The 13,112-nt window shown below is 41.7% G+C and overlaps 1 protein-coding gene across 3 annotated transcripts in view; it reads right to left on the reverse strand.

Moving 5' to 3' along the window:
- LOC133459752 (roundabout homolog 2-like) overlaps positions 1 to 13,112 on the reverse strand; it is a 114,622-nt gene that overhangs the window by 39,767 nt on the left and 61,743 nt on the right. For 2 of the 3 annotated variants that reach the window (XM_061740022.1, XM_061740021.1), the window contains exons 5-9: positions 12,694 to 12,832; positions 8,581 to 8,717; positions 5,542 to 5,553; positions 4,922 to 5,046; positions 1,680 to 1,851 (exon numbers count right to left, since the gene is read on the reverse strand). In XM_061740022.1, coding sequence (XP_061596006.1) covers positions 1,680 to 1,851; positions 4,922 to 5,046; positions 5,542 to 5,553; positions 8,581 to 8,717; positions 12,694 to 12,832 — 585 coding nt within the window. The remainder of the gene's footprint in view (positions 1 to 1,679; positions 1,852 to 4,921; positions 5,047 to 5,541; positions 5,554 to 8,580; positions 8,718 to 12,693; positions 12,833 to 13,112) is intronic. The other variant, XM_061740023.1, reaches the window with a different exon arrangement.

Consider the following 13,112-nt stretch of genomic DNA (forward strand, 5'->3'; position numbering starts at 1 on the left):
CTCACTTCCCATTTCCTCACTGCAGCTCTCCACCTTTATCAGGTGTGTCTACATTTACACACATGTTACTGCCCTTATCTTTCATCACACCTGCCTCAGCACGGTGATCGATACGGCATCTCGAGCATAAAAAGCTGAGAAAAAAGAGGTTCAGCTGAGTGCAGAATAATGTACACTGCTGAAAAACATGGGAGACGTTTGATGTGGAAGATCTATGTTGGGTAGCTGAACAATATCTACTGAGATTTGACCGATATGTGAAAGGCAACAGCATATTTTTTAGGATACCAATAGATTTGTGTATGGTTTGGGTAAGAGAAAGACTGAGGAACATATTACATGTGCTGTACAGCAAGCTGTCATAATCCCAAGTGTTTAGGCAGCAAACAAAAATATGACATCCCAGATTTAGACATAGCTCTGTATGAAATCCAACACACTATCCCCAGTTTTACCATCCAAGGTAATAATAAAATGCCACTTTTTATAGCTGTTTATGGTGTATTGGGGGGACAAGTCCCAAGTTTTGCGCTCGCTGCTGAGTGAACTTGATTTCAGTCTTGATTGGATGAATGCACACACTCCACTGCACCAAGGCTCAGGAAAAGGGCTGAAACTGCCCCGGGTTCTGGTTTGTGCTTTTTGATCTAACATCACAGCAATAGCCATCGTTAGTCAGCGCTGCAGACACATATACGCTCTTTCAAGTTGAAGGAGATTTAAAGCCGTCTGTGACAGAGTGGAACAATATTCCATATCTGAACCTTCACAAACTTTCTCCCATTTGTAGACCCCTCGGTGTACCGTTCCTCCACTCTTAAGCAATGCTAGAAATTGTGCTGCACATGCTTCCAAAACTCCCCTGGGCATCGTGCCAACTCTCTATCCATTTTGTTTATAGCCATCTGTCAAAGGCATTTCTCCCATCCCTCACGTTCTGCACAAAACATTTTGATATTGATCCATCTCCTCTGAGTGACAGAACAGGAGTCATTTCCTCTCCAAAAAACACTTTAACAGATGTTAATTTAATAATGTGTGGGAGAAAAAGCCAAGTAACAAATGGAGAGAGAGGGATAAACAGATCCCATCTGGCAGCAGCTGAGCACTTAATGCTGACATTAAAGCTTTGTTAGAAAACTGTCTCTTCACAAAGAAGACAGTTTTATTTTAGACATTTCCAGTCTTTTCAATCACAGTGAAGGGAAAATGAAAAGGTGCCTGGCTTTTGGGTGACAGGCCTTCGCAGGAAGCTGCGAGTGTGGGCAGATAGTGCCATTATGTGTCTTGCAGAACTGCAAGCTTACAAGCTTGTGTTTGGTGTGACTGTAAATTTCAGGACATCTCATAATATAGAACACAAAAACATTGTCTCTCTGTGATTACGTAAGTTTTTAGTATGTAGAAAAAATAGAGTTTGAGCATGTTACAATTGTTATTTCAAGACACATAATAAAATATTAAATGTTTCCTTAGGTGTGCCACCAACTCTATTTTATCCCATTATTATACATCACTATGCGAAGGAGTGATGGCACATTGCGTTGGAGGTGGATGACAATATTAGGCAATGCAGTCATGAGGAAAGTAAAGCACACAGCAAGAGGAAGCAAGCTCTAGAAGTAAATATTTTTCTGTGAATGAGCATGGTGTGCAAGTGTTTTGGTCTTCTGCCTTACCGTCTGCTACCTCAAGCTGGGCCTTGGCCATGATGCTACCTGCCACAGTGAGGGCTTGGCAGATGTAATACCCTGCATCTGAGCGCTGTACAGATGAGATGGTCAGCTCTCCCTTCACAGACACAGACACGCGGCTGTCCCCTTGTGCAGACTGATTGGGGAACAGAAGGTCCTACAGGGAGTGACATTGTGGAAAAATATAAATAAAATGTCATGTTCTCTCTCTTACTGACAGGCAGACATTCCATCCACAATTTAAAGGGTTCTGATCTTCATTTCCGGCTGCTCTCTCAATATCATTCACAGCAATAATTGAACATTAGCTTATTTTGAACCGAGCCTCTTTCAACCTGAATAATGTGCCTAACAAACATGTCCGTTTACTTTGATTAGTCTTATATACTGTATAATAGGGCTGTTCGATTAATCGATTTTAAATCGTAATCGCGATTATGTAATTAGAACGATGTTAAAACATGAAAATCGTAAAATCGTTTTTTTTTTACCTTGTCTGCACACATATTAATGATTGATACCATATTAATGATTGATGGAAATACCTCTCAATACCTGCGACAAGTGCCCCATTACACACCTCTACCTCCTTCATGGGTTGCATTATTATTTAGCATGCAAAGACCCAGTTTAGTTTAATTAGAAAATGTCTTGTTTTATTTAATTGGAAATATAACTTACTGTATGTTTGCAAGTGCTGATTTGCTGATTTTTTTTTTCCAGAGATAAAACTTTATATTTTATTATATTTTCTAAAACTTTTTTTCAACTTATTTTCCAGGGTTTTGCACTTTATTCATTCATTTTTGGTTTAATAAGAGCAAAGTTTGCACTTAAAGCCCAATGGGGCAAATGTTCAATAAAAAAACAGCATATTTGAAATAATTTCTTTGCCTTTTGTCAATTCACAAAATAATCGTAATTGTAATCGAAAATCGGATTTTGAGAGAAAAAAATCGAGATTTTATTTTTGGGCAAAATCGAACAGCCCTACTGTATAATCTTTCCAGTCAGACACTGGTAGCGCATTCAGATGTAGTGGTAAGCAGAGCAGCCAGACTAGAAGTTTAGACTAAACTAGAAAGTGCTATCTTCATTTCAGTCTATCAAAAACATGCCTCCCTACCTCTCCATAGCCTAGCCAGCCATTCTAAGTCTTTTGGTTTTCGATACTAATGATTAGTCTGGATTTGACTTTAATTTCCTGGGTGCAGCACCAATGGACACAGGAAAACTGCACACAACCTAACAAAATAATGAAGTATGTGACGTAGGCAGAACTACAACCACACTTGTATCAACAGAGACCAACAGGTTCAGGTGTGTCGTGGAGTTGGAACGCTGGCGAATGAACAAACTTCACGATCCAAGGTAGTTTTAGCAATTCTGCAGCCATCTTGGTTTTAAATTGTAGCTCTTTGATGCTTCCATATAGATCACCCCACAAGGCCTACAGTACACTCATCCCATTGTAATTACTGTGGCAGAAAAGAAGGTTTTTATAAAGTCAATGGGTACGGCTGGTTAACCTCCATTATGGATTTACTCTCTATCTCTTAAGTAACGTAGTTTCCCTGATTGTTCACTTAATCGTGACTTCTTGTGCGTATAGTAGAAGTAATGTTTGGGCTCCGTAATTTTGATCATATACATAGGTGGATTTCCATTAGTGGGAGTCCAGGCTAAAATCTAGGAAGCTGGAACAGCATCCACTTCCTTTCCAGCCCATTCAGCTGTTGTATCTCCAGTACAATGTTGGACCTTGGTAAGATTCACTGACCGAGCAATTAAACACTCCCTACCACTTGGTGTCAGTAATGGAACATGTTAGCTATTTGGTACCCAAAATGACATGAAACAAGAAGAAGATGTCAATGAAAAATGTGTTCAGCATTGAAGGAGTTGACCATACGTATACCCAAGCCAGGGTAGGCACTAGGCACGGCCCTGGTAATGGAAACGTGCCAGTCAAGGCCGTGTAAAGCTACCCTGGACTACTGCTAATGGAAACCCAGCTTATGCTGCGTGACTTACAGTGACCATTGAAAGCACAACAGTTGCCACCAAAGCCATTCATCAATGAGAACATTTAGACACTGGAGCAAACACATGTAATACATCAAGGCACAGTAATTCTTCATAACATAACAGAAACCAGCAAAAACAGACTGCTAAAACATTAAGTATACCCTATGAAATCAGTTTGTAAAACCATCTTCATAAGAAATAACTGGAAGTAAAAGTTTTCCGAATGTTATCGATCTCTTTGGGAGTGTTCACAGTTGACATGTTTGGTTAGATTAAAGGGAACTGCTTGGTTGCCCTGTTGGTGTGTTTGACTTGAACTATGTAAACTCTGCCATATGAACCTTGGAGTGCATCAAATAAGCAGACCAAGACCCTTTTGGGCGATGCTTCCAAATGGACCTTAACAACAAATGAAAAGGAACATTGATCTGTCCAGTCAGGCTGTACTATTCCACATTTCTTTGTTGTTGAAAGGTGAATGTGAACACCAACTGAACCAGTGAACCTAAATCAAATGTATCATTTGCTGCTTTGATCTAGACCAATTGTACCCAGGTAGTATTGTGAACACACCCTAACATCACTGTGAGGGATGTGACCCCACTACTCTTTTATAATGTTCAGCTCTAGGAGGTTCCTGACAATAACTTTGGCTTTTTCTAAAGTCAAAAATGTTTTTACTGAAGTATAATTGATACAATTCGATACAATTTCAGCGTGACATCGACAATCAACACTGAAAAGATGACTAATGTATTTAAAACATGCCTTCACTTCCTAAAATCGCAAAAGTTATGTTGTATCCAGTTAGAAAAGTGTCTTGATGTCTGTTTCCAGCTATGTCTGGATGACAGCTTCACCACCACAGTGATAATCCTGTTTGGGATAACCTGCAGTCATGGTCATGAAATTGAGGCATCAGGACTGCGCGCTTCTGCACCCCAGGCAGACCAGCTGATGGGCAGGAAAGGACATTAGCCTCCATTCATTATGTCTAATGACGCTAATGCAGCACATGACATTGTATCTCTCTAAGTGAATTGGTTCGTCAGAGTGGTGCAGATTAATGATAAATGACCACTTCACTGTACACGTGCGAAACAGAACCACATTCTGGTTAGATCCTTTGAGCCTCATCCTAATGCAAATTTTTGCATGGACATGGACAAATGAATTTCTGTCAAAATCAGTATCCTCACCTTGCTATCCTCTCGTTGCCAGAAGACAGTGGGCAGGGGTTTGCCTTTGGTCTCACAGGGAAAGGTAGCGCTTCGCCCTTGAGCCACAATCTGGTCCCGCGGTCGCACCACAAACTGAGGTGCCTCTGAGATTAAAAATGAAATAAAAACATAACACAAAGAACAACACATTGGCTCAAATGTGTTTTAGATTTGGCCTCTTTTGAAAGAAAAGTGCTTGGACTGGATGTCCAGCTGTAAGCTAAAGGGCTTCATGCACTGGGTGCTTGCTATTCAGTGAAGAACTACTCCTTGACTATGTCAGCCATATAAGCCACCCGTTTAATCGCTACCAGGTATATGGATGACACTGACTACTTACAACGCCTCAGTGTCAATTTATATTCAAGTTGTTGAAACTAAGGCACATCAAACATAAGTGGACTTTCATTTTGAGGAAAGTGAATATGTAAATCTGAAGTTTCTACCGAAGACTGCCAGGGGAAGTCAGAGGTTGATCGAAACGATGTAGATGTTCATGTCCAAAATTAGTTTGATGACTGCGCTTGCATACTGAGCATGTGCGTGATTGAAAACATAAAAAGAGCAATGCATGCACAATGGGATCAGCTCTTACTTACCAACGGGGCGAGCTGGTGACACAACAATGGTGTGGGTGACATTGACACGCGACACACAGAGAAGGAAAGCAGAGGAGCAGAACAGAGGGACAGAAAAAGAAAAAGATGAAAATCAGAAATGAATGAGGTGGAGCTGAATTTCCAACCATGAAGTTCAGGAGCAAGGAGGTTAAAGGCTCAGTCACCAAAGCTGGTGATGGCCTAGACCTCGTCTGGATAATACTGGCGGAAAAAGGGAAACTGATGGAAAAAACTTTACCACACAACTTATTAAAAAATAAAATAAAAATAAGACAGTTGCACAGTTGACTGATCTGTTTGTAGGTCAAACAGATTTACTGTAAATGAAACAGTCTAAGTAAGAGCAGTCTAAATAAATGAAATCAAACCAACTCGATATAAAATTGTATTTTTATTTCTTTTATTTTTTTTTACCATAGACCCAAATGAAATGTTAATGGTATGAGATAAGTGATGTACACTGTGAATAATGATGTATTGTGTGTTAATTTAGGTGTTTAGAATACAATATTAGTTGGCACCTGATTATTTGTAAATGAACCGGTGTGAACAATGTTTAACAAAGATGTGTTAAGAGGTTGGGGGCGGGTGGGGGGTGTTTGAACACTAAATCTGAAAATACGTTAGTCTGCGTTTCGGATTTAGATGGCAATATTGCCAAAGTGTTTTCCTCTCCCCACTTTACGTTAGGATGTGTTTGCTGCACCCAAGGGCCTACTTCCCAGCTTACTTGCTTGACGTGAACACTAAAGTACAGAAACGTGCAGTTCTTTAACTGACCACTAGGGGCTTGTTTAAACTGTAAGCCCTGCTCAACTGACTGCCATGTTAATGTCTAACTTTGTAGCAGTAATAAAACTGATTGCAGCTCAGAAAAACAACAGTGTTGGCCTCCAAAGCTAGATTGCACAGCAATGACAACTATATTGGGAGAGGAATATTTATGTACGCCAACTGTTAAAATTATGAGGCCACATATTTTTACATAAGTAGGGGTTGTACTTTTTGAGTTACATCTGCCTTGTAGTTTTACAGCAGTTACGGCTAACTGTCATCACTTTATCAACATACTTATCATTTAAATCTAACATCTGTACTCTGCATTCAAAGCTTCACATTAAGCGCATAATCATTCTTATTTTAAAGATATGGCTTGTTGCGCTATGAATTTTACTAAGGGACCACCGCGTCCAGCTCCAACTGTACCTGAAAGAGTCAAGACTGCTAAATAGCCCCAAGCCTGTGGCCCGTGGCTGAGGACAGAAGTGGCTAACCCCAATCAAAGAAAGCAAGCAAAGGCTAACTGAAGGATTTCCAGCCTGACGGCGTCTGGCTCGTCGGCTGATGGGTCATCAGGTCTAGTGACCTTCACCTTATGCTATTTCAAGATCCTTCCTGGCTAAAATACATTTGACTTCAAACCAACTATACAGTTTTACGTCAGTGTGAGGTCACCCAATTGGATGGGTAATGTCATTGAGGGTTAGTCCAGTTCTCTTCATACAATCTATGGCTGTACTTAAAGGTATTGTGACATGAAAAACAAATTTTTCTTGATTTTTTGTGTTTTGTTGGGTGTCTTGACATCAATTACATCCAAAAAACAACGAACTTTTAACATTCAGTGTATTGTGTGCTTTCTGGGATTTTCCGCATAACTATGCAAAAACGGCGCATGTGGTTTGGTGGCGGGCCGTTACGTAACGGCCCGCTAAATCACCGCCCCCTCCACCCAGCTCCCTGTCTCCTCTCCTCTCCAGTGCACCATAAAGGCTGATTTATGGTTCCGCGTTACACCGACGCAGAGCCTACGGCGTAGGGTTACGCGGCGACGCGCACCGTACGCTGAACCCTACGGCGTAGGCTCTGCGTCGATTTAACGCGGAACCATAAATCAGGCTTAACACTGAGCTGTTTAGAGCTTCTTTTGTTCTAATCACCGGAGGAAAACTGCTAAGAAGACCCGCGGCCACTGACTGGACTTAAGATAAGGGGACACTGCTGCTTGCATGCCTTTATTTTTATGATTGTTTGCTGTGGTTCGCCCTGCTGCTTTTCCGTGCATGCTTCGCCTGTCGCTCCCGGCTTAACTCTCCGACGCCGCAGTGAGCGTATGGCTGGGTTGGAGGAGGTTCGGAGGAGGAGCGGGGCAATGATTGACAGGAAAGGGGGAAATGGAAGCGTTTTTCACGGCGCAAAAAAACACTGTCATAAAAAGCCAGGAAAAGAGTACTAGAGTGAAGTTTTTCTTGTTACACTCTTTTAGACACATTTGAGGGATGTTGGCCAAGACTTTTAATAGTGTTAAAAGCATGTTAAAAATGATGTCACAATACCTTTAAGAAGCGGATAGTCCAAAGGAAACATACATTTTAGATGAGAAACAAATCATGTAAGGGGGGGGCCTGAAGAAAGGTGGACTCCACCCTCTAAAACTCAGATATCAACAGAGGTATAAAGACATGGTTGAAAAAGGTGCTTTCATTCCATAATATCCCTGTGGTATTTTGACAGAGCAATTTACTGTAACTTACACCTTAGTAAATTATATCAATTTTTGTAAAAGACCTATCAAGTCCCCTTTGAAGTGCGTAGGAAGCATGGGGAATATGACTTGCAGTAGCTGCATTTTTGCTTTTACTTTCACAGATCAGCATTAACCATGACACAGCGTCCCTCCATCGATGCGGTGTAAGTATAAATTAATGGGCTGGGTGGAGATTGAGACCCCTCCCTTCCCTCGCTCCCCCCCTCCCTCCCACGAGAGAGGTCATTAAGGTTCACTTAAAGCTGGTTAGATTCTTCATATTTGGAGCCTCACTGGAGCTCTTGAGCAATCAACTGCATCAGCCTATATATGAAAGAAAGGCTCGGGCCCAAGCCCGGTCTTTCAACAGGGGGGCAATAACATTTATACAGAGGGCAATAAAGGGTTGATTGTCTTGTGGTCTGCTTTGGGAGAAACAAAAAAAAAAAGGGAAAGTTATGAGCTTTTCCAGAGAACAAGCAGTAACCCACCTCTGATAGTCAGGTAGGCAGAAGCCTCGGCTTTACCCACGCGGTTTTCTGCTACGCAAGTGAAGGTTCCCTGATCGCTGACTGATGACTTTTTAATTCTCAAGAGGAAGTCCTCTCTTTCATATCTGATGTCATACCTGGTGATAGAAAGAAACAGTGACAGCAAGTCAAGAAAGATCTCAAAATGACTGAATAGAAATTAAAGCTCGGTAATGAAAATACTCATTTTGATGAAGTAGACATGTGGAATAAACTCTAAAAACCGATCTGATGTTTTAGATGGGGAGCGTTTAAAAAATAATGTCATTTTTGATAGAATAACAACAGACTTTCGAAGGCAATTGCCGTGGTGGTAGAAAAAGAAGAGCAATTATCCTGAGATGAAGGCATGGCAAAATGAAAGGTGCTTTCAGCTGGAACCCTGATTGTTCCACTATTTCAATATTCATAGACGAGCCACCCACTGTTGTGTGGGTTGTGAAGTATATGTGTGTGTGTGTGTGTGTGTGTGTGTGTGTGTGTGTGTGAGAGAGAGAGAGAGAGAGAGAGAGAGAGAGAGAGAGAGAGAGAGAGAGAGAGAGAGAGAGAGAGAGAGAGGATCGAGACGGAGAGACAGTATGTGTGTGGGAGAGAGCAAAGAAAAAAAAAGCAGAGGTAGACAAACAGTCTGAGAGTAAGGGAGTGGCACAGTCTGACAAACTGAATTTGATGAATGAGCCGAACAGTAAGACATGACTAATTCATAGAGATGTTCCATGCATCAGAGTGTATCCACCAGTGAAGCAATTGTAAGGCGGCGCTGCAGTTGGAGTGAGAGAAACATCTTGGCAGAGTTTAGATAAGCGCCTCAGAGGGCTTGGGTACGGAACAAGTAGAGGAGCAAGGAGTTGGTCTCTCTCTCTCTCTCTCAGGGGTCCCTTTGGCATGAGAGCTCTTGTGAAATTGTCTAGCGGGCCATACTGTTTCAAAATGGAAGACAAGTCAGGCAGAGAGATGGCACAAGGGGTGAGAAAAAGGCACAGTGGAAATAGATGTTCCGAAAGGGTGTCAGCAGAATATCGATGGGGGTTGAGGGGTCTGTCCAGAGTCTGGTGAGGACTCCATTCACGGCACATCTCTGACCCAGATACGAAAGCTTCCCAGGGGGCTGGTGAGTTTTTGGAAAAGAATGAAAGAAGTGGAAGGAGGGAAGTGAGGTGAGGTGAGTCTAAAAGTAGGACATATTTCTGGAGTCAGGGGGTTGTGAGGTACAGGGCACAACACAGGAAGCAGACAGGCCGCCAGACAGGGAGGCACTCAGTTATTATAATGTAGCAATTAGGGATGGGCGGTATGGACTAAAAAATGTATCACGATCATTTCTGGCATTTATCCCGATAAGGATAAAAATGACGATAAAAAAAATACCAATTCAACTCCACCTTTTTAACTATAAATCTATCTCGCTCTCAGATCCGCCATGTTTGTTACACAAAAACGTCATCAACGGGAATTTATCCTTCTCTCTTTCTTTCTCTTTCTTTCTTTCTTTCTTTCTTTCTTTCTTTCTTTCTTTCTTTCTTTCTTTCTTTCTTTCTTTCTTTCTTTCTTTCTTTCTTTCTTTCTTTCTTTCTTTCTTTCTTTCTTTCTTTCTTTCTTTCTTTTTTCCCTTCCTTCCTTCTTTCCTCCTGCTCTCTCCTTCCTTCTTCCCTTCCTCTTTATTCCCTTCCTTCCTTCTTTCCTCCTGCTCTCTCCTTCCTTCCTTCCTTCTTCTTCCCTCCTGCTCTCTCCTTCCTTCCTTCCTTCCTTCTTCTTCCCTCCTGCTCTCTCCTCCTTCCTTCCTTCCTTCCTTCCTTCCTTCCTTCCTTCCTTCCTTCCTTCCTTCCTTCCTTCCTTCCTTCCTTCCTTCCTTCCTTCCTTCCTTCCTTCCTTCCTTCCTTCCTTCCTTCCTTCCTTCCTTCCTTCCTTCCTTCCTTCACGTACGTTGTGCGTGGATTTAACGCAGAAACATAAATCAGCTTTACACAAAAACGTCATCAACGGGAATTTATCATTTTTACCGCGAGATGACAAATTCTTATCATGAAGAATTTTTTTGACGGTATATCATGAACGGTAAAATATCGCCCATTCCTAGTAGCAATCTTACATATTGCACGGAGAAAGGGTCATCCGGCTTTAATATGCCAGGAAAGACTTGCAACTGTTTTTCAGGGTCCCTTTTCCACAGACTTGACTCACCAGGTTTTGACAATGACATGTTCCATATTTAGTCTTTATGGTTTAGGCAAGTGTGTGCCTCGAGCTGAACAGTCCAAGTATCAAGCATCTGTACTTGTTCAAGAGTGGGAGTAGGACGGAGCAGGAGATTGACAGGACAGATTAGTGCAGTGTCTGTAGTTACAGACACAGAGACACAGCTCTGAATTTACCAATCTACGTTTCAACAATCGTCTATAATGATGAACGATGGGTAGCAAGTAAAAGAATCAGACCACAAATGCAAGCTGTTAAAATGAGCTTTCTTTGAGGGATTGCCTGGGCCAACCCTTATGGATAGTGTGAGAATGTAAGTCATATCTGGAGGCTCTCAGAGTAGAGTCACTTCTGCTCCAGATCACAATGGAGTCGGTTGAGGCAACTTGGGGATCTGTTTAGGATGCCGATGCTACCTTTCGGGGGAATATATTTCATATATGTCTCATTGGAAGAAGGCTTTGAGGCATAGCCAGGACTCAGATAGAATACATTTCCCGGTTGGCTTGGGAATGCCTTAGAGTCCCCCTGCAAGGCTGGAAAAGGTGGCCACGGAGAGGAAGAAAGTGTCTGGGCATGTCTGCTGAAACTGCTGCTCCTCCGTGACCTGGACCCAGATAAGATTATCTAGATATATCTAGAAATGCATGAATTATGAATAAAATGACCCTCAGGACTTAATGTACAGTGTTGGTGCTTACATTCACCCCTCTGCATGGTTCATTCCAATAACGCCATCTCGTATTAGACCAGTATAAGAAGTAAGAAGTACAAATACTGTAGCTTATATAACTTGTCTCACCTGTCAAGGTCACTATCGCTCATAAAAGAGAATCCCATCTCCTGCTGCTTCCACCGGTAGGCTCCAATCCTATGGACGGGGTTGTTAAACTAATCCCCCCCCCACTATATCTTTACGTAAGACTAATGAGTGATTCTTGAACGGAGTCTAAACGCTTAAACTCTCATCAGTTCTCTCATCAGTCACGTCTTTGAAGGTTTCACTGCATGCGACGTGCGACTGAATTAACTTTAGTTATGTCATTGATTTTACAGTCATAATAGTGTGCTGCTCATGACATTCTAAAATATGGGACCGAGCCGGTCCCAGAGTTTGCATGCATGCGTAAACAAAGCCACACCAGCACCAACAGTATGATGCAATCCACTGTAAGACCACATTGAAATGATTTCAGGAATTACCTCATAATTCAATTAACAGTGTTCCAGCTGTAGCAGTCATTGTTTCTCAAGTTATTATGAGACCGTGTGGAGCTGATGAACTGAATTGCCTGATGTTAAAGTCCCTGTGACTGTCTATTTCTCACACTTTCATTGCCTAACTTCAATCAAATGCAGCGCATGTGAAATACAGCTTTCTGTATACTTACATTTATTGCAGAGTGTGGACGGAAGAAACATCACCATCAAATAAAAGCAGAATTTCCAGGAAAGTTGGCATGTTTAGGAAGCGTTTTAACCTTTATTTAACCTTTATTACAAAAAGCACAAGTGCAACCTACTAAAGGATTAGTTCCTCTAATCAAAGATGGGTCGCGGCTCTGCTCTTGGTAGGTAACCTGTACTTCTATTAAAACAGTAGGAAGCCACGCTTTATATTACCCCTGCAAAAAGCAACAGAGCTCTCGTAGTCCGAGCTCTTCTCAGAGTCTACAACACCTGTTCTGTGGTCAGATGAATGTGGTTTCAGCCTTGTTTTGGGAAAAGTATAAATTAATAAAGTATTTTTTTGGTCCGTTTTTTCCCAGCGAAAGTCTCCTGTAAGCAACATTTTGAATTTCCTTTTTGTACACACGTTTAAGTGATAATCCACACACAGACACAAATACCGCACGCACTTCCAGCCACAGCCCTCACCTGCCCCGAGGGATATCCACGTCATCCTTTTTCCAGCGTAGTGCAGGTGGGGGGTCACCGAGGACCTGACACCTAAACTCCACACTCTCGTCGACTAAAGCCACCTGGTTCACGGGCCGCTGCACAAACGCTGGTCGTTCTGAATGTGGGAAGCACAGATGGGATTAGTGATACATATACTTTTCAGTGATTAAATATTGTACGTGCTACTGTGCAGTAAAAGCCAGAGTCAAAATGTTTTATTACTCTTAGGGCTGGGCGATTTTGGACAAAAATAAAATTCCGATTTTTTTCTCTGAAAACCCGATTTTCGATTTCGATTTCGATTTTTTTGGTAAAACTACAAAAGACAATGGAATAAATTGTTTAAAATATTTCATCTTTATTTTTAAAGAAAAATAGCAAACAAATTTCCCTAT

This window comes from Cololabis saira, chromosome 14 (genome assembly GCF_033807715.1).
Source record: "Cololabis saira isolate AMF1-May2022 chromosome 14, fColSai1.1, whole genome shotgun sequence".
In the NCBI taxonomy this organism is placed as follows: Eukaryota; Metazoa; Chordata; class Actinopteri; order Beloniformes; family Belonidae; genus Cololabis; species Cololabis saira.